Source organism: Ictidomys tridecemlineatus, chromosome 15 (assembly GCF_052094955.1).
Source record: "Ictidomys tridecemlineatus isolate mIctTri1 chromosome 15, mIctTri1.hap1, whole genome shotgun sequence".
NCBI lineage: Eukaryota > Metazoa > Chordata > Mammalia > Rodentia > Sciuridae > Ictidomys > Ictidomys tridecemlineatus.
In genome coordinates, this window is record NC_135491.1 from 27,783,869 (window position 1) to 27,809,928 (window position 26,060).

A 26,060-nucleotide genomic window follows, 5' to 3' on the forward strand; every position below is an offset into this window, starting at 1 on the left:
TGGTCTGTAGTTTTCTTTCTTTGAAGTGTCTTTGTCTGGTTTAGGAATCAGGGTGATGTTGGCCTCGTAGAATGAATTTGGAAGTTCTCCCTCTTTTTCTATTTCCTGAAATAGCTTGAAAAGTATTGGTATTAGTTCTTCTTTAAAGGTTTTGTAAAACTCTGCTGTATACCCATCCAGTCCTGGGCTTTTCTTAGTTGATAGTCTTTTCATGGCTTCTTCTATTTCCTCAATTGATATTTTTCTGTTTAGGTTGTCTATATCCTCCTGACTCAATCTGGGCAGATCATATGACTTAAGAAATTTATTGGTGCCTTCACTGTCTTCTATTTTATTGGAGTATAAGGATTCAAAATAATTTCTAATTATCTTTTGTATTTCTGAAGTGTCTGCTGTGATATTGCCTTTTTCATTCCATATGCTAGTAATTTGAGTTCTCTTTCTTCTTCTCTCCATTAGCATGGCTTAGGGTCTGTCGATCTTATTTATTTTTTCAAAGAACCAACTTTTAGTTTTGCCAATTTTTTCAATTGTTTTTTTTGTTTCGATTTTATTAATTTCAGCTCTGATTATTGTATGGTGGTCTATTAGACTCTTGAACTTGAGAAGAATTTGTTTGATGAACATAGCTGCACCATTGTTTGGGGCATATATATTTATGATTGTTATGTCTTGTTGGTGTATGGTTCCCTTGAGCAGTATGTATTGTCGCTCTTTATCCCTTTTGATTAACTTTGGCTTGAAATCTATTTTATTTGATATGAGTATGGACACTCCTGCTTGTTTCTGATGTCCATATGATTGTTATGATTTTTCCCAACCTTTCACCTTTAGTCTATCTATGTCTTTTCCTATCAAATGTGTCTCCTCTAGGCAGCATATTGTTGGATCTTTTTTTTTTTTTTTGATCCATTTACTAACCTGTGTCTCTTAATTGGTGAGTTTACGCCATTAACATTTAGGGTTATTATTGAGATATGAATTGTTCTTCCAGCCGTATTTGTTTATTTATGTTACTTAACATGGTTTCTTTTTTTTCCTCTTTGATTATTTTTTCCTTTACTGTACTACCTCCCACTGTTGGTTTTCATTGTTATTTTCCATTTCCTCTTCCTATAATGTTTTGCTGAGGATGGTTTGAAGAGATTCTATTCTAGCTGCAAATTCTTTTAACTTTTGTTTATTGTGGAAGGTTTTAATTTCATCTTCCATCTTGAAGCTTAATTTCACTGGATACACAATTCTTGGTTGGAATCCATTTTCTTTCAGCATTTGAAATATGTTGGTCCTGGATCTTCTAGCTTTCAGTGTCTGTGTTGAAAGATCAGCTGTTATCCTGATTGGTTTACCCCTAAATATAATCTGCTTCCTTTCTCTTGTAGCTTTTAAAATCCCTCCTTATTCAGTATGTTGGGCATCTTCATTATAATGTGTCTAGGTGTGTAACTCTTATGATTTTGCACATTTGGCGTCCTGTAGGCTTCTAGGATTTGGGATTCTGTCTCATTCTTCAAGTCTGGGAAGTTTTCTTGTATTATCTCATTGAACAGATTGCTCATTCCTTTGATTTGGACCTCTATACCTTCCTGTATCCCAATGACTCTTAAGTTTGATCTCTTTATGTTATCCCATATTTCTTGGATGTTCTGCTCATGGTTTCTTAACAGTCTCGCTGAGCTGTCTATGTTCTTTTCAACTTGAAATACTTTGTCTTCTTTGTCTGATGTTCTATCTTCTAAGTGTTCTACTCTGCTGGTAGTATTGTCATTTGAGTTTTTAATTTGGTTTATTGCTTCCTGCATTTCTAGGATTTCTGTTTGTTTGTTTTTTATAACTTCTATCTCCCTGTATAGTTGATCTTTTGCTTCTTGGATTTGTTTATGTAATTCATTGTCGAAGTGATCTTTCATTGTCTCATTTTGCTGTCTAATGTCTTCCTTGAGACTCCAGATCATCTGAAGCATGTATATCCTGAATTCTTTATCTGACATTCCATCTGCTGCAGATATTACCTCTTCTAACGTTGAGTTGAACTGCATTGCTTATGGTCCTTTCTTTCCTTGTCTTTTCATACTGCTTGAGTTTCTTTCTGCTTGGTGAAACTGTTGTGTTATTGAATTTTCCCCCTATATATTTATATTACTCTTGTATAGTTGCAAAGTCTCCGTTTTTTGGAGAAAGACAATGTTAACAGTTCTCAATATCAATAGAACTTCATCTAAGCACACGTTTTCCTTATTACTACATTTATAGCTAGACTCTATGTCTACGAATGTTGGTTTTGATTATCGTTTACAAATATAGTCATTAGTTTCATGAAAGGCATACCATTTCTGGTAGCTTGAAGAAAACTGGATTTCATGTGTAGGATATTATGTTTATGGGGAAAGGAGTGAGGGTATGGGGTTAATCTAATTTAGTAACTTTGAAGAGCTCTAACCAATAGATGGGTAATTTATGGAAGAATGTATAGATTCAAATTCCTATCTGTCTTTATAAGATTACCCCTCTTATGAATAGTAAAATTTAGGGGGTTGCAAGTGGGATAGAGGGAGTAAGAGGGAGGAAAACAGATAACAAGGAAAGGGAGAGAAAAAAGGGAGCAGGAAAAAGAAAATATGAGAAAAAAGAAAAGGAATAAAAAGGGGGAAGGGAGGTGGGGCATATGCAATTCCTCTGTAGTATATTATTCTGGTGATTCAGTTGTTAAAGACCTTTTTCGTGTACAATTTTTGGTTTCACATATGTTGAAGTTGCGAAGACCCGAGGGGGAAGGGTAGAGGAGACTGGGTGAATGGCTGAAAAGATAGAGAGAAGAGAGAGGAAGGAAGGAAGGAAGGAAGGAAGGAAGGAAGGAAGGAAGGAAGGAAGGAGGGAAGGAGGGAGGGAGGGAGGGAGGGAGGGAGGGAGGGAGGGAGGGAGGGAAGTGCTGGGGAGGGATATTAACCAAATTATACTATTATATTACATATATGTACAAATATGTAACAACAAAAACCACCATTCTGTACAACTATAATGCCCTGATAAAAAAATGTGGAAGTTCAAGGCCAACCTCAGCAACTTAGTGAGACCCTGTCATAAAATAAAAAGGGCTGTGGATATAACTCAGTGAGAAAGCACCCCTTGGTTTAATCCCCAGTACCAAACAAACAAACAAACAAACAACAACAACAACAACAACAAAAACCGAAAAAACAAAGGTCCATGATGTCTGCAACTTATTTGTAGATGTTTAGTAATAATAATTGTGGGTGAGTGTGTGCAGAGAGAATGCCACAAATTGTAAGAATTGGTGAATCTAAGAGAAGAATATACAGGAGTTCATCGTACCATTCTTGTAATTTTTTATAAATTTGAATTTTCTCCAAGATAAAGTAAAAAAGAAAATCATAGCACACATTCACAGAGCCCCTTTTAAACATTAATATTAAGCTTTTCCCAGAAGGAACTTTTGCATCCCTCTTGCTTTTGAGCCATTTTTGCTTTTCATTTTGAGTGTGTGGCATTCTTTTCCTCTGAGATCTGTGAAATGCCTGCCCTGTGTAAATCAATCATTGTTTCACAAAGAAAAGTGAGGCCTAAACATTAAAACTTTATGAAAGTCTGATTTTTTTAAATTCACAAATAATGCCAGATTTCATTAAAAGACTTCTTTTCTCTTCCTTCTAGTTGGTTGAAATGTTGGATATGTCTGTCCCTGCAGTTGCTAAATTGAGACGTCTTTTAGATAGTCTTCCAAGGGAAGCTTTGCCAGACATTCTCACTTCAATTATTCGAACAAGCAACAAAGAGAAACTTCAGGTATGGAGTGTTTCCTTCTTGAATGCCAGGTTGCAATGTTGCTCTTCATTTGAATCTAGATTATGAGTAGTCAAATTTTCATCTTCAAGAAAGAGATACTGGTAACTCAAGAAAGTAGTTAAAATGCTTTTGTACTTAAATTGACTTTCAAAAGTAGTTGTTTTATATTTTTAAACAATTGCACAAAGTGTGGAAGAAGTTGATTAAAGCAAAGAATTATTTAAAAAGTAAACATTTATTATAAATATGTAAAAATGCTTTGCCACATTATTTTCTAAATATGTGGAGACTTTCTCACTGTACGGACCTGTTATATTAGAATACATCTTGATTTTTCTTATATAAATCACTCATAGGATGTATTATCTTTGATATTCAGTTACTATTTCTTTAAAATGAGTTTTGAAGATACTCGAAAAATAATCTAAGTGTAGAGTTCTAGATTTGCATGATTTAATCCTCAAGCTATAAAATTCTTGAGTTTTCCTTGCACACTTTTTTATGTATTTAAAGTGTTTTTACTGTATTTAGAGTATTTTTATTATATTTTAGAATATTGTTGCTAGTTTTTTTAATAGTCTATTTTATTGAATATTCTTGGAACACTTGTTATTTTTTTATTGAACACTCTTTTATTAACTTTACTTAGTACATAAATGCAACAATTATAATAGCAAGTACAACTAATAAAAACTGGTTGATGGTAGACACAGAGTGCTGGGTGGGAGCAGGAAAGTACAGGATTACTGAGGAGTCACTTGACTGTAGGAATTAGCAAGCATGTTGTTCTGAGGGACTGGAGAGTGGCTGCTATTTCAATAGATCATTGTGTAGTTGGTTAAGAATGCCACTATTCTCTTGTGTATAAAAATTTAATATTTTGAACCTAGAATTTTTTGAGGTCCAAAATGTAAACACATTCTTGTCTAAGAGAATAATTCCCAGAAAGAGTTGACATTGAACATGCGTTTGGTTCTTGATCTTAGAATATGGCTCCATTTTTAAATGAAAAACCAAGATTTTTTTGTTCGTACCTTTTTTTTAGGATTCTCATATTCATGTCAAATAGCCTGGCTGATTAATGTAGTTAATTTGGCTGTGTTAGTAACGGAACAGCTCTAATTACTGATAGGAATGGGTAAGGGATGTTTTTGGTTTTGGTGGGGTGAACATACCCTGGAGGTGGGCCAGACAGGCCCCATCACAAAACCCTTTAGAGAATGTAGAGGAAGAAGAGGAGGCTACAGTTGGAAGATGGTTGTGACAACCTATGAACTCAGAGGTGCAGGCTTGGGTGGGGGAATAAGGCCAGAGACCACACAGCTGGCCATGGAGCTGACCCCAAGAAGACCCTCCCAGCCTCCTAATGTCACCCTGATAGGACCATAAGAGCACACTACCAGGTGGATTCCATTTTGTTTTGTTTTGAGTTTTGCTCAGCTACCTAAGTCATAACTGTCTGTCTGTATTGGAGCATGTGTTTCAGAAAAAGAAGTATTATTAAATGACTCCCATTTTCTAGATTTTAGATGCTGTTAGCCTAGAGGAGCGATTCAAGATGACCATACCATTGCTTGTCAGGCAAATTGAAGGTCTGAAATTGCTTCAGAAAACCAGAAAACCCAAGCAAGATGATGATAAGCGGGTAAATATATCTTTTATTCTATTTTGTTTGGTTTTATGTGGAAATTTAATGTTAGCTTTTTAAAAAAAGAAAAACTTGAAAGCCAAGTGTGCATCTGTAGTCTCTGAGACAAGGAAGATCCCTTGAATCCAGGAGTTGGAGGCTGGTCTGGGCAATAGAGGAAGACCCTGTCACAAGAAACAAAAAAAGAGGGTTAGGAGACTGGGGATGTAGCTTAGTGGTAGAGTGATTACCCAACATGCACACTTGAGGAGAAGAAAGAACAATGAAGAAAAAAGCTCATTATCTCTGATGTAGACTTTGGTGTGTTTCCCTCTAGTCCTTTTATGTATGTACCATATTTTAGAAGTTAGCAAATACATATGATGAGTGTGTTTTGAGTATAGTGTTTTCTTATTACATATGGTATTAAGAACATAATACAAAAAAGTGTTTACTAAAAGAACTGTATGTTGTGCTATAATTGTGCTGACTTGTTTTTAATTTATAAAAGTTTTAATTTTCACTTAAACTATTTTGTTGTCTTCTCTATTGAGTCCTTTGTCCTCTAGTAGCTTTATAAATATCCACTCCTTTTCATTTTCTTTTTAATTAATAATTCTTTTAAATTTTTTTAACTACATGACGGCAGTGGAAAACATTATAATTCTTATTACACATATAGGGCATAATTTTTCATATCTCTGTATATAAAGTATGTTCCACCAATTTATGCCTTTATACATGTACTTTGTTGTTTTTTTCATTATAATTCTTAATACACATATATACCACAATTTTTGTATCTAGTTTGTATATAAAGTATGTTGACACCCAATTCAAGTCTTCATACGTGTACTTTTATTGGATTTTTTTAAAAAGCACTTAACTCTTTAACTCATGTTAGTAATTTTGCCCTGTTAATGAATAGCAGTTGTATTTCCCTCAAGTAACTTTTATTTGGCTCAACACTATCAATTAAATATTTCTTTCCTTTCCATTATCATGTATCCATTAGGTTTTTATAGTGGGGTATTATTTGAAGTCTACCTTGAGCTATAGAGTTTACTATTTTTATGTCTGGGCAGAGTTAAGATGAGGAAGATATATTTGATGTGGACCAAATGTGAAAATGGCAGTTCCCTGAAAGCAGTTGGATATCCAGAACTCTGACAAGTGAAAGGTTAGAATAATGTTAGAGATTTGATGGTCACCAGCACTGTAGTATTGCTCCTTCATCAAAGAGAATACATGGTAGAGAAGAGCAGATGTGAAGAACTCCCAAGGTGGGACTAAAGAAGCAGTAGTAGTCAGCTGAGGAGAGGTGTGAGCACCACGTGTTGTTTAGTATTTCAGGACACCATGCTGCTCAAAGCAAATGTCAGAAATCTGAATTAGTTCTGGCTTAAGATCCTATCAGTGACTCGCTTATTCATTTTGTGCAGAAAATCTAACCCATGTAATACTCTGCAATGGATTTTTTTATCAGTAAAGGTGAAATACTATTTTCTTTTTTAAGTTTTTTAAAAGTTTTTATTTATATATGACACTGTAATGCATTACAATTCTTATTACACATATAGAGCACAATTTTTCATATCTCTGGTTGTATACAAAGTATATTCACACCAATTCGTGTCTCATACCTGATAATCTCATACATGATAATCATGATCATCACATTCCACCATCATTTATACCTTCATGCGCCTCCTTTCCCCTTCAACCTCTCTGCCCTATCTAGAGTTCGTCTATTCCTCCCATGTTCCCTATCTCACTATGAATCAGCCTCCTTATATCAATCGGCATTTGTTTTTTGGGGGATTGGCTAATAACTTCACTTAGCATTATCTTCTCTAACTCCATCCATTTACCTGCAAATGCCATGAATTTATTCTCTTTTATTGCTGACTAATATTCCATTGTGTATATATGCCACATTTTTTAATCCATTCATCTATTGAAGGGTATCTAGGTTGGTTCCACAGTTTAGCTATTGTGAATTGTGCTGCTATAAACATTGATGTGGCTGTGTCCCTGTAGTATGCTGTTTTTAGGTCCTTTGGGTAGAGAACGAGGAGAGGGATAGCTGGGTCAAATGGTGGTTCCATTCTCAATTTTCCAAGAAATCTCCATACTGCTTTTCATATTGACTGCACCAATTTGCAGTCCCACCAGCAATGTATGAGTTTACCTTTTCCCCCACATCCCCACCAACATGAAAAGTGCTATTTTGTAAGGGGAAATTGCATCAAAAAGTGCTTTTGTCTCAACAATGAAATCACTAATGTATTTTTTTTAAATCTCACTTAAAAAATTTACTTATTTTTTGTAATTTAAAATATTTTATTAACAAAATATTAATTTTATTTATTAATGACTTATATGAGAGTAAAAGTATATATTTAATACATTTTTATAAAATTACATTTTATTTACTACTATATGTTTTAAATTTTTAATATTTGAATGTATGAAATAGATAATTTCACAGGTAAAAATTTTAATTTTGGAGGATTTTAAATTAAATACCAGTATATCATTTTGTTCTAGTAATGGTTGGAGTTGATTCATAATATTAATGAATTGAGAATTTTAAAAAAAAACAGAAAGTACTTTTAAAATATGGCAGAAAAATCATGAAGAGAACATAAACAATGAACATTTGACTTGGCCTGGGACATGATTATTAGAAGATTATTGAAAGAACATGATTATTGAAAGAACAGTTTCAGCACCACAGGACAGAAGCTAAAGGCTTACTGATGACCTGTAATTGGTGAGAAAGGGGACATGGTAGTTATAGCCACTTGTTGGAGATGTAGAACATCACAGGAAAGGAAGTATATAGTGTGATGGTTAACTGGAAGGGGCCCATTAGTGAGCTACTTTATTTTGAAAGGAGGAAGATTTTTCTGTGTTGAAGACAGTGATAATAGAGCCAGGGGTGGAAAGGTTAAAGATTACAGATTTTGTAATGTAGGAGGAGGAAAAATGGAATTTATTCATCCACCAAATGTAAGTAATAATGAACACGAAGAAAATAATAGCTACAATAGTAGCTCAAGGAAAGGTGATTCATAGGTATTTTAAGTATTTCAAGTAGGCAGTTCCAAAAGAATCACATCCACTTTATTTTAGTTTACTTTTAAAATTCTGCTACATCTGCCTCTTAATTGTTCAGAAATTTAGTTCCTCAAGATATAGGCTGTGGCCATAAATGTGTTTATTCAGTATAAATCCTATACTTACCTTTAGCTGTGTACTTTGTTTCTAAATTATTTTGACATACAGTTTTCTTCTACTGCCTACTTAGGTTATAGCAATACGCCCTATTAGAAGACTCACACACATCCCAGGTACTTTAGAAGATGAGGATGAGGATGAAGATAATGATGATATTGTCATGTTAGAGAAAAAAATACGAACATCCAGTATGCCAGAGCAGGCCCATAAAGTCTGTGTCAAAGAGATAAAAAGGTAAATTATTGAAGGCATTAATTCACTAGTATTTTCTTTTTGTTTATAATGTAAAAGTAACAATTTTAAAACTTGATTCTGCTGCTTTGGATCACAAACTGAAATCTGAATCATTTGTTTTATATTCTCTGCTCTTTCTCTTTTTCTTATTCTTAATATACTCATAGATCACCTATCTTTCCATTGCCAACTTTTATCTTTCATGACTTTCCTAATTCGTGACTTATGCCTTTGTTCTTTGGAAGACTTCCCCTCTTTCATCCTTCCTCAGCAGAATATAATTCTTAAAACATTCTTAATACTCGTGAATTAACACCACTTTCATTAATATGTTTATCATACCAAAAAGTGATAGACATCTTTCATTTCTACTTTGGCTGTCAGACATTGTAACTATTGTAGCTGCCTTTTCCTTGTCTAAAATAAAGGACCATACTTTTTTGTTCAGATGCAGTATTTATTCAATTATCATTGTATTCTTACTTGTCACTGTTTCTTCTTAGATTGTAATCTTCAGAAAGTAGAAACTGTCAGTTTCTCTTTATGCTACACAAAGTACAGGGAAACCTTGATGACAAAATAGATTACATATATATTTATTTATATTTATTTTTTAGTTGTAGTTGGACACAATATCTTTGTTTTATTTATTTATTTTTATGTGCTACTGAGGATCAAACCCAGGGCCTCACACATGCAATGTGAGTGCACTACTGTTGAGCCGCAACCCATGCCCGTGGTGGGTTATATTTTATGGATAACCTCAGAGTTAAATAGAACACCATTTTTTTCTTTTATATTATGAAACAAAATAAAATTTATATTAACATTAAAAACTTTTTTAGACTTGTTTAAATATTCATGATACATCTCACCTAGGATGGGAGTCATGTTGATTTCTCTGTATTGGTATTATTTTATATTCTTGAATATTAAATATGTTTTATATGTATTTTTTCCCCATAGACTCAAAAAAATGCCTCAGTCAATGCCAGAATATGCTCTGACTAGAAATTATTTGGAACTTATGGTAGAACTTCCTTGGAACAAAAGTACAACTGGTGAGCCAACAAAATAACACCTTGTTTACATCCTAATCATCACTCAGCTCATGTAAATTCTCACTTCAAATGTTGCCCATTGACTGTCTTACTAATAAATTAGTTACTTTCCATTTTTGAAACTATTTTATTGAGTTATGATTGACATGTAAAAGCTGGTATTTACATCCTGATGAGTTTTAGGATAAGACTAATCCATGAAATCATCACTATCATCAAAGCCATAAATATATCTATCCTACTCAAAGTTTCCTCCTTCTCATTATGTTGTTATAATTGACTTTCTTTCTGTGTATATGTGGTGGTGGTGGGTGATGTTAAAACCATGGAGCATAGAATCCACCTTTTTAGCAATTTTTTTAAGAGAGAGAGGAGAGAGAGAGAGAGAATTTTTAATATTTATTTTTCAGTTTTCGACAGACACAACATCTTTATTTTATTTTTATGTGGTGCTGAGGATGGAACCCAGCGCCCCACGCATGCCAAGAGAGCTAGTTACCACTTGAGCCACATCCCTAGCCCCTTTTAAGCAAATTTTAAGAATACAAAATAGTATTGTTAGCTACATGCCCTAGGCTGAATAGCATGTCTCCAGAACCTATCTTGTATTATTGAAACTTTCTACCCTTTAACCATCACTTCACCATTCCTCTGAACTTAGTCCCTGGCAGTTACTGCTGCTGCTCTTAGCTTCTATGAATTTGATTGTTTTAAATTTCACATATAAGGGAAATTATACAGTATTTGTCTTTCTGTGTCTGGCTTATTTCATTTATCATAATCCCTTGTAGATTTATCCATGATGTCAAAAGTGACAGGATTTCCTTATATTTTATATATATTATGTATATATTTTATACTATATATATATATTTTATATATATTTTATTTATATATATTTTATACTATATTGTATTATATACCACTTTTTTAAATTCATGAATCTTTCAGTAGATGTTGAGGTGATTTTCACATCTTGACTATTGTGAATAATCACATTACAGTGAATATGGCAGTGTAGCTATCTCTTCCAGATTCTGCTTTCAATTCCTTTGGATATATACACAGAAGTAGGACTTCTAGATCATATGGTAATTCTATTTTTGATCTTTTGAGGAACCTCTACACTGTTTTCATAATGGCTATACTAATTTACATTCCTACTAAGAGTGTAGAATTTCCTTTTCTCCATATGCTTGTCACCACTTGTTAGATTTTTTATAGCTTTTTTTTTTAATAGCCATTCTAGTAGGCATGAAGGAATAGCTTGTGGTTTTTTGTTTGTTTTTTGGGAGCTGAAGATCAAACCCAAGGCCTTGCACATTCTATGCAAGTGCTCTCCCACTGAGCTACTTCCCAGCCCTTTGTGGTTTTGATTTTCATTTTCTTGATGATGAGTGATGTTGAGCACCTTTTCATTTATTTCTTGGGCATCTGTATGTCTTCTTTAGAGAAAGATCTGTTGAGGTCCTTTGCCCATTTTCACTCAGGCTATTTGCTTTTTGCTATTGATTTGTGTGGTTCATTGTATATTTTAGATATTAATCTCTTATTAGATAAATGGTTTGCAAATATTTTCTTCTATTCTATATATAGCCTTCTCATTTTATTGATTGTTTCCTTTGTTTAAAGAAGCTTTTTAGTTTGATGTAATTTCACTCATTTATTTTTTGCTCTTGTTGCCTTACTTTTGATGTCACATCCCACAATATTACCAAGACCAATATCAAGGAGCTTTTCCATGGTTTTATCTAGGAATCTTATGATTTCAGGTCTTATGTTTAAGTCTTTCATCCATTTTGAGTTGATTTTTGTGAGTGGTGTAATATCAAAGTCTAATTTCATTCTTCTGCATGTGATATCCAGTTTTTCCAACAGCATTTATTTGAAGAGACTGTCCTTGCCCTACTGTGCACTCTTGGCATCTTTATTGAAAATTAGCTGATCATATGTGTATATTTATTTCTGGGCTATTCTTTTCTGTTCTGTATGTCTGTTTTATGCCAGAACCATGTTTTTTTTTTCTTTCTTTATTTTTTTTTTATTGTTGGTCGTTCAAAACATTACACAGTTCTTAATACATCATCTTTCACAGTTTGATTCAAGTGGGTTATGAACTCCCAACTTTACCCCGTATACAAATTGCTGTATCACATCAGTTACCCTTCCATTGATTGACATATTGCCTTTCTAGTGTCTGATGTATTCTGCTGTCTGTCCTATTCTCTACTATCCATGTTTTTTTTTATTACTGTAGATTGTAATATAACTTGACATCCAAGTGGTATGATTCCTCCAGCTTTGTTTTTCTTTCTCAAGATTGCTTTGGCCATTGGGATCTTTTGTAATTACATGTGAATTTTAGGATTTTGTGTGTGTGTGTGTGTGTGTGTGTGTGTGTGTGTGTGTGAAAAATGGCATCAGAATTTTGATAGACATTATCAAAAGGATTTGTAGATTCCCTTGGGAAATATGGACATTTTATCAATATTCTTCTAGTCTATGAACATGGTCTTATCTCTCCATTTACTTGTGTTTAATTTCTTTCACCAGTATTTTATAGTTGTAAGTTGCATTTTGTCAATGTTTTTTCTGCATCTATTGAGATGATGATATGATTTTTATCCTTTATTCTGTTAACTTATTATGTCACATTTATTGATTTGTGTGTGTTGAATAGTTCTTGCAATATTAGTGATAAATTTCATATCATGATGTATGACTCTTAATGTGCTGCTGCATTTGATTTGCTTGTATTTTGTTGAAAATGTTTGCATCCATGTTTATCTTTTTTATCTTAATTTTCTTTTCGTGTCTTTGTGTGGCTTTGGTTTAGGGGTAATTTTAGACTCATAAAATATATTTGGAGTATTCCTTTCTCTTCAGTTTTTTAAAGAATTTGAGAAGGATTTGTGTTCATTGTTCTTTAAATGTTTGGCAAAATTCACCAAAAACATTTGGTCCTGGGCTTTTCTTTTTTGGGAGGATTTTGATTACCAGTTCTCTCTCTATTTTTTGGGTTTCTGTTTCTTGATTCAGACTTGGAAGGTTGCATGTATCTAGGAATTAATTATAAGTTATTCAATTTGCTGATGTACTGTTGTTTGGTAGTAGTCTCTTATGATCATTTGTATTTTTTTTTTTTTCGTGGGCGTGTACTGGGGATTGAACTCAGGGGCACTCAACCACTGAGCCACATTCCCAACCCTATTTTATTTAGAGTCAGGGTCTCACTAAGTTGCTTAGGGCCTCACTGTTGCTGAGGCTGGCTTTGAACTTGCAATTCTCCTGCCTCAGCCTCCTGAACGACTGGGATTATAGGTTTGTGCCACCGCTCCTGGTAGTTACCTGGATTTTGAAGAAAAGCCCAGAAGTTTGGTATATCCTGTCATTATAAAACACATTTTTGGCTCTCTGCCTGGAACCCAGCATTCCTGAGAATCTTGCCATCACAGAACCCAATTTCCCTGGCCTTTCACATAGACCTCAATTCTGACTACAATCAATAGTATAACTAAAAATTACATATATTACTGCTTAGCCAGGTTTTTGTGGACTATCTTGGGACCCAAACTACACTTAAGGCCATTTTTTCCATAAAGAAAAGTATACAAAAAATTCCAATAGCTAATTGAAAGAGTAGGTTTGTATGTTTCTTTTCTCTACTCTTCTTCTTTCACTGTCAGTATGAATATGTCACTGTATAATAATATGCACTAACAACCACCTGACTGGTGAATTTATTTTGACTTCCATGGCCTGGTGTTTAATTTATGAGTGTTTTATATGCTAAAAGCATATTAGTAAACCTGATGAAAGCTTTACTCTGGAAACAAAGCCTAATTCAAATGCTTCTTATAATACTTTAATGAATACAGTTTTTCTGGATGGCAATTAGGGGATTCTTTACAATGATTTTTTTTAACCTAGCACTTCCATTTATAGAAGATTAGCTGAAGGAAATTATTATAGCTATATATAAAGATTAGTTACAAGAATGCACAGTGTTTTCTTTATGACCAAGGATTTGTAAATAACCTAGATGCTCAGCATAGAGAATTAGTTAAATGAATATGGATAATTGTTTAATGCAATATTAAGTAGTCATAACATATTAGAAAAATACATGTGACTGAAAGTGGCTGTAGAAGAGTAAATGAAAAAAATTATAGAAAGCGTTATACATTCCCATTTTAAGAAATAGGTATGTAAGTACACATTCACACAGCCTAGAATAACATACCAAAAAGAAGGTAATGATGATCTTTGGGGGATATGAGATTATGGGTTACTGTTTTCTTCTTTTATTGATTTCTTCAGATTTTCTGGGATGGACACATTTGTTCCCATCAAAGGAACAAATGCCAGCATGAATAGAGTATGTGCAAATTGTGTCTGCATGAAAATAGTGTGTATCTAGAAAATCATTCCAAATAAAGTGAGCATGGTGGTTTATTTGTTCTTTTTAGCTATATATGAAAGTAGAGTGTATTTTGACATATTGTAAATACATGCAGTATACCTTATTCTAAGTAGGATTCCATTCTTGTGGTTGTACATGATGTTGAGTTATACTTGTCATGTATTCATATAGAACATAGAAAAGTACATCCAGTTCATTCTACTGTCTTTTCTATTCCTATTCTTCCTCCTTTCCCTTTATATCCCTTTGTCTAATCCAATGAATTTATATCCCTCCCATCTTATTGTGTTAGCATCCACATATCAGAGTATTCGACCTTTGGTTTTTGGCGACTGGCTTATTCACTTAGCATGATAGTCTCCATTTCCATTCATTTGCCAGCAAATGCCATAATTTTATTCTTCTTTATGGCTGAGTAATATGCCATTGTGTATATATGCCACATTTTCTTTATCCACTCATTTGTTGAAGAGCACCTAGGTTGGTTCCATAAATTTAGCTATTGTGAATTGAGCTGCTGTAAACATTGATCTGGCTGTGTCACTGTAGTAAGTACCCACTATCTCTGGAGACACCAAATCTTAAGCAGAAAAACTAAACCAAGTGTAGGATCCAAGTTTATTCTTACCACATCTTTTTTTTTTTCAAAAAAAAATGGCTCTTGCCAAGCTTGAAAAAGTTTGACCTGTTCAAATTATTTCTGTTGGGTTTTTTGACAGACCGCCTGGACATTCGGGCAGCCCGAATTCTTCTGGATAATGACCACTATGCCATGGAAAAATTGAAGAAAAGAGTTCTGGAATACTTGGCTGTCAGGCAGCTGAAAAACAACCTGAAGGGCCCTATTCTGTGCTTTGTTGGCCCTCCTGGAGTTGGTAAAACAAGTGTGGGAAGATCAGTGGCCAAGACTTTAGGTCGAGAGTTCCACAGGATTGCGCTTGGAGGAGTATGTGATCAGTCTGACATTCGAGGACACAGGTAAAATGTATCTCCCAGCCTAATCTCCAATTCTAGTTCTCATTTTGTTGACTAGAGCCTCTAAAACACTGAGGCACAATATTATGTCTCTCTTTCTTCAGGGACTATTTGTAGTATCTTGAATGGAAAGGACATTTACAAGACTTATATGCTAGCCTAGAGCCTCTCATCATAATGGAATACCTAAATTAACCTTGATATTTGTATGACAAGTGGGTAGCTATTGTATGCCTCAGCTTTTCTGAAATCTCATTTAAATGTGATTATAAATTACTTTATGATTGGATATTATAATGTCTTTGCATTCATTTTGGCCCAGTTATATTACATAAACAATAACCCATAAATATTTAGAGTTTAGAAAAACAATGGTAATAGTTAGGGCAGATATGAAGAGGAGGAATCTTGGGTAGCAAATTTCTTCTGCTTACAGTTTAACCTCCTTTATGAAAGCTGATTTGTATTATAAATACTAATAATAAAGAAAGATTAGCATATTAAGGCTTATCCTTGTATGTGTGTATATATGTATATCTTAAATGTAGAACATTAAAAATATAGAAGCCATGAACTGCTTATAAAAAAAAATGATGCTTTTTTTCGCAGGGAGAGTACCAGGAATTGAACTCAGGGGCAACTTGACCACTGAGCCACATTCCCAGCCCTATTTTGTATTTTATTTAGAGACAAGGTCTCACTGAGTTGCTTAGCACCTCACTTTTGCTGAGGCTGGCTTTGAACTTGCCATCCTCCTGCTTCAGCCTCCTGAGCTGCTGGGGTTACAGACATGCACCATAGCACCCAGCTAATGTGATACATTTTTTTAAAATATGTTTTTAAGTTGTTGATGATGAGCGTTTATTTTTATTTATTTATATGCAGTGCTGAGAATTGAACCCAGTGCCTCACACATGCAAGGCAACAGCTCTACCACTGAGCTACAACACCAGCCTTAACATCTTATTTTCCAATTCCCTGTTCACAGGTTATCTCTGACCTTAGGTGGGAATGGGAAACTGTTTCAAAAACTTTTCTTTGAGAAATGTTACTTTTATATTCTCTTATTTGTTCACTTACAATCAAAGAAGAACCAATTCAAGACTTTAATGAATAAGCAATGAGGGGGAACATCAGAGCAGAGAATTGATTTGGGTCATTGATTGGGTTATAATGACCTGACTAAACATTGTCCCATTGTGTTTCTTTGTATTATTCTGCATAACTTAAAGGAAGTTTCTTTCTGGAAACGTCAAAAGATATTTTTGTTGCCTAGACTTTCTGATTCTCACTTGTGCCACTAGAGGCTGTAGTTTGCTTTCATAACAAAATTGGCATCTCTTGGACCAAAGCTGGATCTAGGGCCACAATCTTCTGACTTTAACTATAGAGCTTTCAGGAGGTATTCCTGATTTAAGTGATTTGATTTATACCTTACATTGTTTTAGTTATTTTTTTTCTTATCTGTAGCTTAGTTTTGTGTATGTATTTGATGAAATTTAGAGAATCAGTTTGTGGCATTAATGTTATGAGGAAGTGGTATAATAAGCATTTGACACGTAGGTAATTTGTTCTTATTTCTTTCTATAATTGTATTGATTATTCTGAAGGGTTTAAAGGCACCCAGTATATGACATACAGTAAGCATCACTAAAAATTAGCCTCATTATTGTTTTAATTCTAAATTCATAGGGAATAAGTCTGGATTTATATAGTTTGGTATGATTTTTGATAAGCCTTAAGCTGATTTTTAAGTTGCATTCTAAAATATTTATTATATTTTCAGCATTACTATTTAATTTATGTGACAGAATTGTGAAAATGTATTTGTCTATTACCTGGTGGTAGAGAATGTATACTGTCATGCATCTCATCACTTCTTAAGAATAAAAATTGTTGGATTTAAACAGATCTCCTTTTAAACTCTTTACTGATATATTAAGTGTGTTCATTTTTTTCGAGTAAGAATATTTTTGTGTGTGTAATACTAAATCTAAAGAAAATAAGAATTTACTTTTTAAGTCTTTTTAAGGAACTTGTGTTATGATCACCACTGCTTAAAATATTTGTAAATATAAACTGTTTAGAAATGTATGGCTTGCATAGAGATCATGATTATTGCCAAATCATTCCATTGAACCTGATATTAGATTAACCTTCTTGGAAACTATTCCTTAACCATCCCTGTTCAGATGTTTCATTAAACACTACACAGCCTATCCTTGTGCTATTAAAAATGACCACTCACCTCTCTGCTAAATTATTAAAGCCTGGTGAAAAAAATTTATTTGAAAATCTATTTGAATAGATGGAGAGTAGTGTGTGGTTGTTGAGGAATGAAGAGGGTGAGAGAAGAGTATGCATTCATGTCAGAGTAATGAATTGAAGGTGACTAGGAACAGGGGAGAAAGAACAGTGGAGGATTATAGCACAGCCATGGGTGGCGTCTGTGGGAACATGTAGTTCCATGTGACAGTTGAGGCATTTTGGAAACACCCAGGTCTTGGCATTTGAGTACTGGTCACATGCTCACAATTAGAGTTCATGAAAAGTTTTGTTTTTCCTTAGCCTCTGAGTAGGCACCACTGTTCTGCAGTCTTAAAATAGCCAAGGAGAAACAGAGCTGCTTTATGTCATCTTCCTTGCTTATTCTCCTGATTTTATCACTCACTGTCCTTATTTTCCCATGCATGAAACACCAGCCATTTGCTAGAAGTACCTGTTTATGTAAAGGAAGGTGCTAGTAGGGAATGGATGTTAAAAACAATGGAAGATATATATTTAAGTGATAATAAGGTGGAAGAAGGGGAAAAAAGGAAAGGCGTCATTTACATTTAAATATTAAACTGGAAAAATAATAATGACCTGACTAAACATTGGCCCATTGTGTTTCTTTGTATTATTCTGAATAACTTAAAAAGGAAAAATAGGCTAATGCTTAGTTCCATATTAACCCATACAGTTTTTCAGTCTTCTCAACATTTCACATTTGGTTTTATCTTCATTGGATTTTTTCTGTCTGCTTTTTAATGTTCCTATCTATCAGATTTTAAAATGAAGTTTTTATATTTAAATATTCCATTTAAATAATTTAAACCAGTTCACAGAAATTCAATATAAAATAACTTTTTTAAGATGAAATTTGTTTTCATTCTTTGTTCTTTGGTTAAAAAAAATACTATTGCTATGATATGTCTCAATCCCTGTTTCTATTAACTCTTTGGAGGAAATTTACCAGCTGTTTGTTTAGGTAATGAAAGTATATTATTGTAGGGAATCATTGACTTAATTTTTAAATATGATGAAAAGAAAAACAGTCTTGTGATTTCCTTGTTGAAAAATTTTCATATGCAACCCAAAATGGTGAAGTTATAAGTTAACAGTTTCATTATTAGACTCTAAAAGGGAAAAAAATAACTTTAGTAGCAAATGTTTAACATTTTTTAATATAGTATAACAGACATATAATGATTTACTTACTATTCTCCTTACAACCAAGTATTTGCATGTAACTCTTTTTTGCCTCTCTAAAACAAGTTTATTTTAAGGCCCCAACCCACATTTCCTCCATTAATTAAAATGAGTAATGATCTTTCTTTTTTCTAAATTAGCCATGTATTATCTATTTTGCTCCTTTGATGATTAAACAATATAGACCTCTGACATTTCTAACATACATCTATGGAGATAAAACATAAATCCAGTGAGCATCTGGAATCTGGAAACCTTTTAGCTGCTCCAATATCCAAACCTTTTTGAGCACTGATATGATGCCCCTAGTGGAAAATTCCACACCTGACATCATGTGATGGGTCTAAGTCAAAAAGCAGGTGCACTAAAAGTATTATACAAAATTTGCCAGTTGCAGTGGTGCATACCTATAATCCCAGCCACTTAGTGTGCAAAAACAGTAGGATCACAAGTTTGAGGCCAACCTGAGGACTTAGCTCAGTGATAGAGTGCTCCTGGGTTAAACCCCCAGTAATGAGTAAGGGAGGATTTTATATATATATATATATATATATATATATATATATATATATATATATATATATATATATATATATATATACAGAGAGAGAGAGAGAGAGAGAGTGTATAATTATCATTAGGCTATGAAAAAGTACTTGTGAAACATAAATTAATTTCATGTTTGAATTTGGGTCTTATTCCCTAGATATCTTGTTATATATATGCAAGTATTCCAAAATCCAAAAAGATTCAAAATCTGAAACACTTCAGATAAGGGATACTGAGCCTATATATAAAAAGTTTAACCTCTGTATGGCAGAGCGCTCTCTCGCTCGAGCCCGCTTTCTCTCTCTCTCTCTCTCTCTCTCTCTCTACACACACACACACACACACACACACACACACACACACACACTCTATCTCCTAAAATAAAAAAAAATCTATTTATATGTGTATGTGAGTATATATGTGTGTGTGTGTATATATGAATACATATATATATATATTTTGGATTATGTTAGATTTGGAAATATTTAAGTATGATCAGACTAAGATAATTGATTACCATAAGGCAGTAAAATAGATGATATTTTAATTTTCCATAGTTGTTTTTTGAAGCATAAACCAAACTATATTTTGGAAAATAAAAAATGCTGATCTTATAATTAATATTTTTGAACTATTTAGAAAGTTTGGTTTTGTGTATCTTATATGCTAGTTGAATAGTCATGATAAATCTATTAAGCCTGAGGAAATAATAAGAAAAATATGAATTTATGTATTTTTATTTTGAAAAAAATAATAATTTTGCTTTTATGTTAATATATTTAAATGCATTTAAATTTTTAAGCCTTTTTCATTCTATTTTAACTGGTATATAAAAACATATAAATTGCCTATATTAACAGGATACCATTGTAATGTTCTAACAGAATGTGTATATTTTTAAATGAATGTTTTTACTTCAACTGGAGGAAGAATTTTTAGGTAATCATATTCAGGTTTAAAAATAAGTCATTGAAGTGATATACTTTGTATAAACTTTATTGTGCTATGTTGCTTTTTATTTGCTATATTTTGAGAAATAAAATATAGAAAAGACTAATATTTGCCCTTTTTCTGTTGATTATACAATTTTATTATTTTATTTTATTTTTTAAATACATGACAGCAGAATGTATTACAATTCTTATTACACATATAGAGCACAAATTTTCAGATGTTTGTATAAAGTATGTTCACGCCTAATATTTGCCCTTTAAAAGTCATAGTTTGTAAAAGATTACCACTTTCATTTATTTCCTACTTATGTAGTTTCTCAGGAGGATATTTTGGTATGTTAATTAGGTAAGAAATGATTACAGTTGTTTGGTGATATTGAAAGAGAACATTTTCATTTTGTGTATTGCAACATTTTGCACCATCTGATTTCATACTCTATGGATTTATTCAAAATATATAATCTTTTCAGTCAGTGAATTGCATTCTTCCATAACTTCTGATAAAACCTAATAGAAACACATGTTAAAACAAATTCAGTGTAGGTAAGACATTGTCTACTACATTTCTAGAGCAGTTTCTGAAAAACAAGTAGTTTTTCTTTTAATAAATAAGTATTAAATCTTTTCATTAAATAATTAGTTATCTAGCTAGTTAACACTAGATCAGTAATTTTTATTTCTTCTGATTTTAGGAAAAAATATCCTTTCAGGAGAGGCTTAAATCATTAAATAATCAATCAAACTTACCACCTTTTTAGAATCAAAATATTAATAAAAGATGGCATAGTCATGTATTTCTTAGCTTGGGTATTCTTTACTTCGATATGAAGTCCAGTATAGACATTCTTAATAGCTTATGGACTCAGTGGTAATGACTGTCTTTGTGCTTTGACCTCTATGGTAGTGGTGCGTATTTGGGAGATGTCACCTGTGACTGAGGAACATTAAGGACATTGAGTACACTTGGTGCTATAAAAATACATTTGTAATAGTTACTTTCATAAAGCAGAAGTTTTCATGGGACTCAGATTCAGATGTACTGATTTCTGCTTTTGTACTTTTTCCAAGAAACCAAAATTAGTCTTTTAAGTAGCTGGAAAAATAAGAATTAACATTGAAATTAACAATTAATAATTAACATTGATGTTTATTATGTTTTATGTTTGTTTTCTCATACAGCCTATGAAATTGGCACTGTTGTTTCAATTTTATAGATAAGGAAACAGAGACTCTGGTCAAGTAATTTATCCAAAGTAGCATTCAAACAATTTGTTTTGTTTTGCTTTGTTTTGTTTTGTTTTTAATTTAAAGACAAGGCCTTGCTAAGTTGCTGAGACTAGCTTTAAACTCTCAATCCTCCTGCCTCAACCTCCCAAACCTCTGGGATTGATTACAGGCATATGCCACCACACTTGGCAGCACTCAAATGCTCTTATCACCTTATCTACCTACCAATCTATCTACCAATGGTGGTAGAAAGATGCTTTGGGTTGATTGCATAATGGATCTCGTGGAGAACAACATTATAGCTCTCTATCCAGCATCTACTCGATAATAATACCCTATTGCTGTCATCAAGTGTCCACTTGATGTCCTCTTTAGAAGAGGTTATAATTCTCATGAGTAAAACCTAGGTCATTAGGTAGATAAGCATCAGAAGAATTGTAGGGTCAGTAAAAGCTATAGGTATTTATTAGGTCACTTTGTGAGAGGTGGTCAGAAAGCTTTCTTCGAATTGTGATTTAGGCAGGGAGAGTAAGAGAGTGTTTTAGTCAGATTTTTGTAACTATAATGAAATACCTGAGGCAAGCTACTAACAAAGAAAAGAGAGTTTTTAGCTCTCAGTTTTGGAGTTTAAAAAGGCCAAACCGCATCCTAAGACCCTTTTGAGGATTCCTCCTGTTTGCTATACCTCATGGTGGATTACAATGGTAAGAACACTTGTGGGAGCAAGGAATTATGTTGCAAACAGGAAGCAGGGAGTGTTACAACAACTTTTACAAGAACTAACTCAGAGTTCCATAAGAGATATTTTACCCCCTTTCAAGGACATACCCCGCTCCCAATGTCTTCCTACTAGGCACCACCTTCTAAATACCACCATCCTGAGACCAAGTGGACCTTCTTGAATACTCAGACCATTCCATATCATAGCAGACAGGAAAACACCATATTAACAAAGGTAGAAAACCCTGAGGGGTATAATAGAGTCTTGATTGTGAATGAAACAAGAGAGTAACAGAAGCAAGTTGGGAAAACCTGGTAGGAGCTAGATTGCAAAGAGCGCTTGAATTCTAGACAAAGGTGTTTGAATCTTGTTCTGTAGGATCTGGGAAGCAGTGGGAAGTTCAGGAGAAATTGCTTGTTGATAGTTCTAATATCTAGATTTCCACTTCTCTAAAAAGGGTTTTTAAAATATGTTTTCTCTCCATGATCTTAGGTTTAGACTGGTGAGGCTACCTATCAAAAGGAAAAGTAATTAATGCAACAAAATATGGCTCACAGAGGCTTTGAGATTTAAAAGAAAATGTCTCTTTTTTACCACTCTTAAAATGAGTAATAGCAAATGTGTAAGTTCTCTAGAGTTATAATTTGAAAGAGTTTATTATTTTCATATCTTGTCTTTCCTGTTTCCTGTTCTGAATTTTTTGTTTGTTTTTGTTTTTGTTTAATGGTGCTGGGACTTGAATCCAGGGCATTGCACATGCTAGGCAAGTGTGTTACCACTGACTTACAACCCCAGCCCTATCCTGAAATCTTGAATATGCTAATTTCTTATTATAAAAGATAATGAACAGGACAACGTTTATTGTATCTGGCTCCAGTGCCTTAGTCACCTGCTCTGGATGAAAGGCATTCCCACGACATTTTTAAGGCTTTCTTGTCATTTCAAAGGTCACTCTATTTATTCTGTCCTACTTTATACCAGTCATGTGGCAGAATTGAGGCTTGCTCTGTGAATCGGCTTTGTGTGGATCATGAGATAACTGCTGCTGTTCTATTTATCATTGATCATTTTCTTCTAGGCAGTCAGCATTTTATGCCTTTTCAGAAACAGCATTTGCTTTGCACCTGACTTAGACAGTAAGGGTGTAATTAAAAATTAATAAATTGCTGCTTCAAATAAAGTTTTACCAGCTTTAGTAAATATATTTGGTTTTATTTCATACCACACTCTGTCATAATTATGTAGATTGTCCTTATTCAAGTATGATAAAACAGCTTCTAAAATTTTAATGCTCAACAAAATATCTGGCAGAATTTGGTTATGCCACCTAATACATGTGATGTATATAGTTCAGAAATCAAAAAAATGGAATTTTGACATAAATACTGTTGATCTCAGACTCTCTTACTACAACTAACAACAGATTGTTACTTTTCAGAGGTAATTATTATCTTTGAAAGTTTGGAGTTTTTCTAATTTGTTGTTCATTATTTATTATGGCAGAGGGGGTCCACCTTCTGAGTGGCCCTTTGAGCCCATTTTTAGTCTCCTTCACGAAGATGATGTTTTAGCCAGTCCTAGGGCAGCTCTTTCAGTATGTAAAATGGTTGTTATATTGGAGCAAAAGAATGCTCTGGAAAACCATGAGAGTTTTAGGAACTAAAACTAAATTCCCAGGGACACTGGACATTTGGAATCACAGACGAACAGCCAAAACTGTGTGGGTTAAGTGTGGTGTTTTTCCTTTTTTACTAAATGCAAAAACGAGATACAGTTCTTCTAATATCATGATCAGCTTGTAGCCAGAATTAAGTAGAAAGTAAGAATTGAATCTAATGATTTTTGATGTACCTTAATACATCAAAAAAAGAGAGCTCTTAGAAAATAAAAACTGAATCTAATAATTTTTGATGAACCATAATACATTAAAAAAAAAGAGAGAGCTCTTTGGTATGCTGTGGTGAAGCTGAATTACTTCTTTACAGCCCTCAAGTTTGATTTCTAAGTGATATTGTTCTTTCCTCCTCATCTCATGGTTGTAAATTTGCTGTCTTCTTTCTCTAGGCGAACCTATGTTGGCAGTATGCCTGGTCGTATAATCAATGGCTTGAAGACTGTTGGAGTTAATAATCCCGTGTTCCTATTAGATGAGGTTGACAAACTGGGGAAAAGTCTGCAGGGTGACCCTGCAGCAGCTTTGCTTGAGGTAAGTTTTAGAAAATTCCTTATTTATAATCACACTTAGAGCGTGAATGAGAGTAGATCACATCTGCGTAATATCCACATTGGTATGTGATCAGTTATGGGAACGGTTTGATATAGCCTAAAATTCAAAGCAATTTGACAGCTAAATAAAAATGTCTTGGATATTTCTTTCTCTTCATTCTGGTAAGTCTTTGCATTTCTTTTTTCTTTTTTATATTAACTAGCTTACCAAAATTTTCTACAGAGATCAGTAATTCTATAAGGTTATGACCAAAAGCATCAAAGAAGTCTTCTTCCTGGGTCCTCCATTTCCTATTCTGCACTTCTTTAACATTTTATGGATCAGTTCTATTTTTTCAAATAGTTTGTATATATTGCTATGTTTTGATTTTTCAACTTTTGGCATTATTTGTAGACTCCCTCTGTAGAAGTTGAAGATTTTTGCCTTTTTTCTTCTCTTTTACCCCTAATGTATCATTTTATACTCCAAATCTTTCATTATAGAGTTTATCTTTTTTATTGTTACTATTAAGTATTTACATTTATATTATCATGTAAATACTTTTCACAATTGATCATTTTTCCTTTCCTATTCCTTTTTTTGTTTTTCTGTACATGTTTTTGAAGATCTACTTGAATTGTTTCTTCTGTTTACTTTTTCTAGGAAAAGGCAAATGTTTGAATGTCTTTTAGGACATTCAAACATTTTAGGTTCTCTATCAATTTTATCTTCGTAAAGCTTCCAATCTGAACGGGTTGTTTCCTTCATCTGGTGCTATCTTCGTAGGATCTTTCTCCACTTCCCGCCATGTTTGATTTCCTGTCTTCTATATTCCTTGTCTCTTTCCTGGTTTATTCCCTTTTTTTTTTTTTGTTTTGTTTTGTTTTGTTTAATGTTGATGACTTCCTATAAAGTTTACGTGGGTAAATATTTGTAGATTTTTTCATTCCAAAATATTTTTGTGTCTCTCATATTTAATTGATAGTTTGAGTTTAGAATTTGAGTTGGAAACAATTTCTCTGCAGAATTTTACTTTGCTTTCATTGTTTTCTGGCTACTAGTATTGCTGTTGATAAAACTGAATCATGTTCTGATCCTTTTTTTACTCTTTGAAAACTTTTAGGACCTTCCTTTTGTCTGTGTGCTGAAAGTTTGCAGTAATCTAGGATGCCTTGATATGAGTCTCTTTTTATCCATTTTTGTTGATGTTTTAAAGAGTTCTTGAATTCTTAATCTTTATTTCTGGAAAATCTTCTCAAATTCCAGTTGATGACGTTTTTTCCCCTCACATTGTTTTGGAATTCCTATTACTTAGATATTAGATCTTTAATTGTGTTATCTTTTCTCTTTTATTTTTTGCTCTACTTTCTGTGCAGACTTCCTCAGCTTCATCTTTAAAAACCCTCTATGTGTTTTTCAGAAACTTCTGTTTTTACTTCTCTGCATATTACTTTATAGTACCCTGCTCTCCATTCAGTAGTTGTAACGTATCCTTTAACCTCTGTGAGAAAGACACTGATAGATTTTTTTGCTTTTTAAATTTCCCTTTACTTTAAGCTGTTTATG

The 26,060-nt window shown here is 33.3% G+C and overlaps 1 protein-coding gene across 1 annotated transcript in view; it reads left to right on the forward strand.

Annotated features, from left to right (window-relative positions):
• The window catches only part of Lonp2 (lon peptidase 2, peroxisomal), a 103,809-nt gene that overhangs the window by 23,931 nt on the left and 53,818 nt on the right, over window positions 1-26,060 (forward strand). Inside the window, exons 3-8 of the mRNA XM_005318152.5 lie at window positions 3,673-3,804; window positions 5,327-5,449; window positions 8,745-8,908; window positions 9,875-9,969; window positions 15,112-15,370; window positions 24,353-24,494. Coding sequence (XP_005318209.1) covers window positions 3,673-3,804; window positions 5,327-5,449; window positions 8,745-8,908; window positions 9,875-9,969; window positions 15,112-15,370; window positions 24,353-24,494 — 915 coding nt within the window. The remainder of the gene's footprint in view (window positions 1-3,672; window positions 3,805-5,326; window positions 5,450-8,744; window positions 8,909-9,874; window positions 9,970-15,111; window positions 15,371-24,352; window positions 24,495-26,060) is intronic.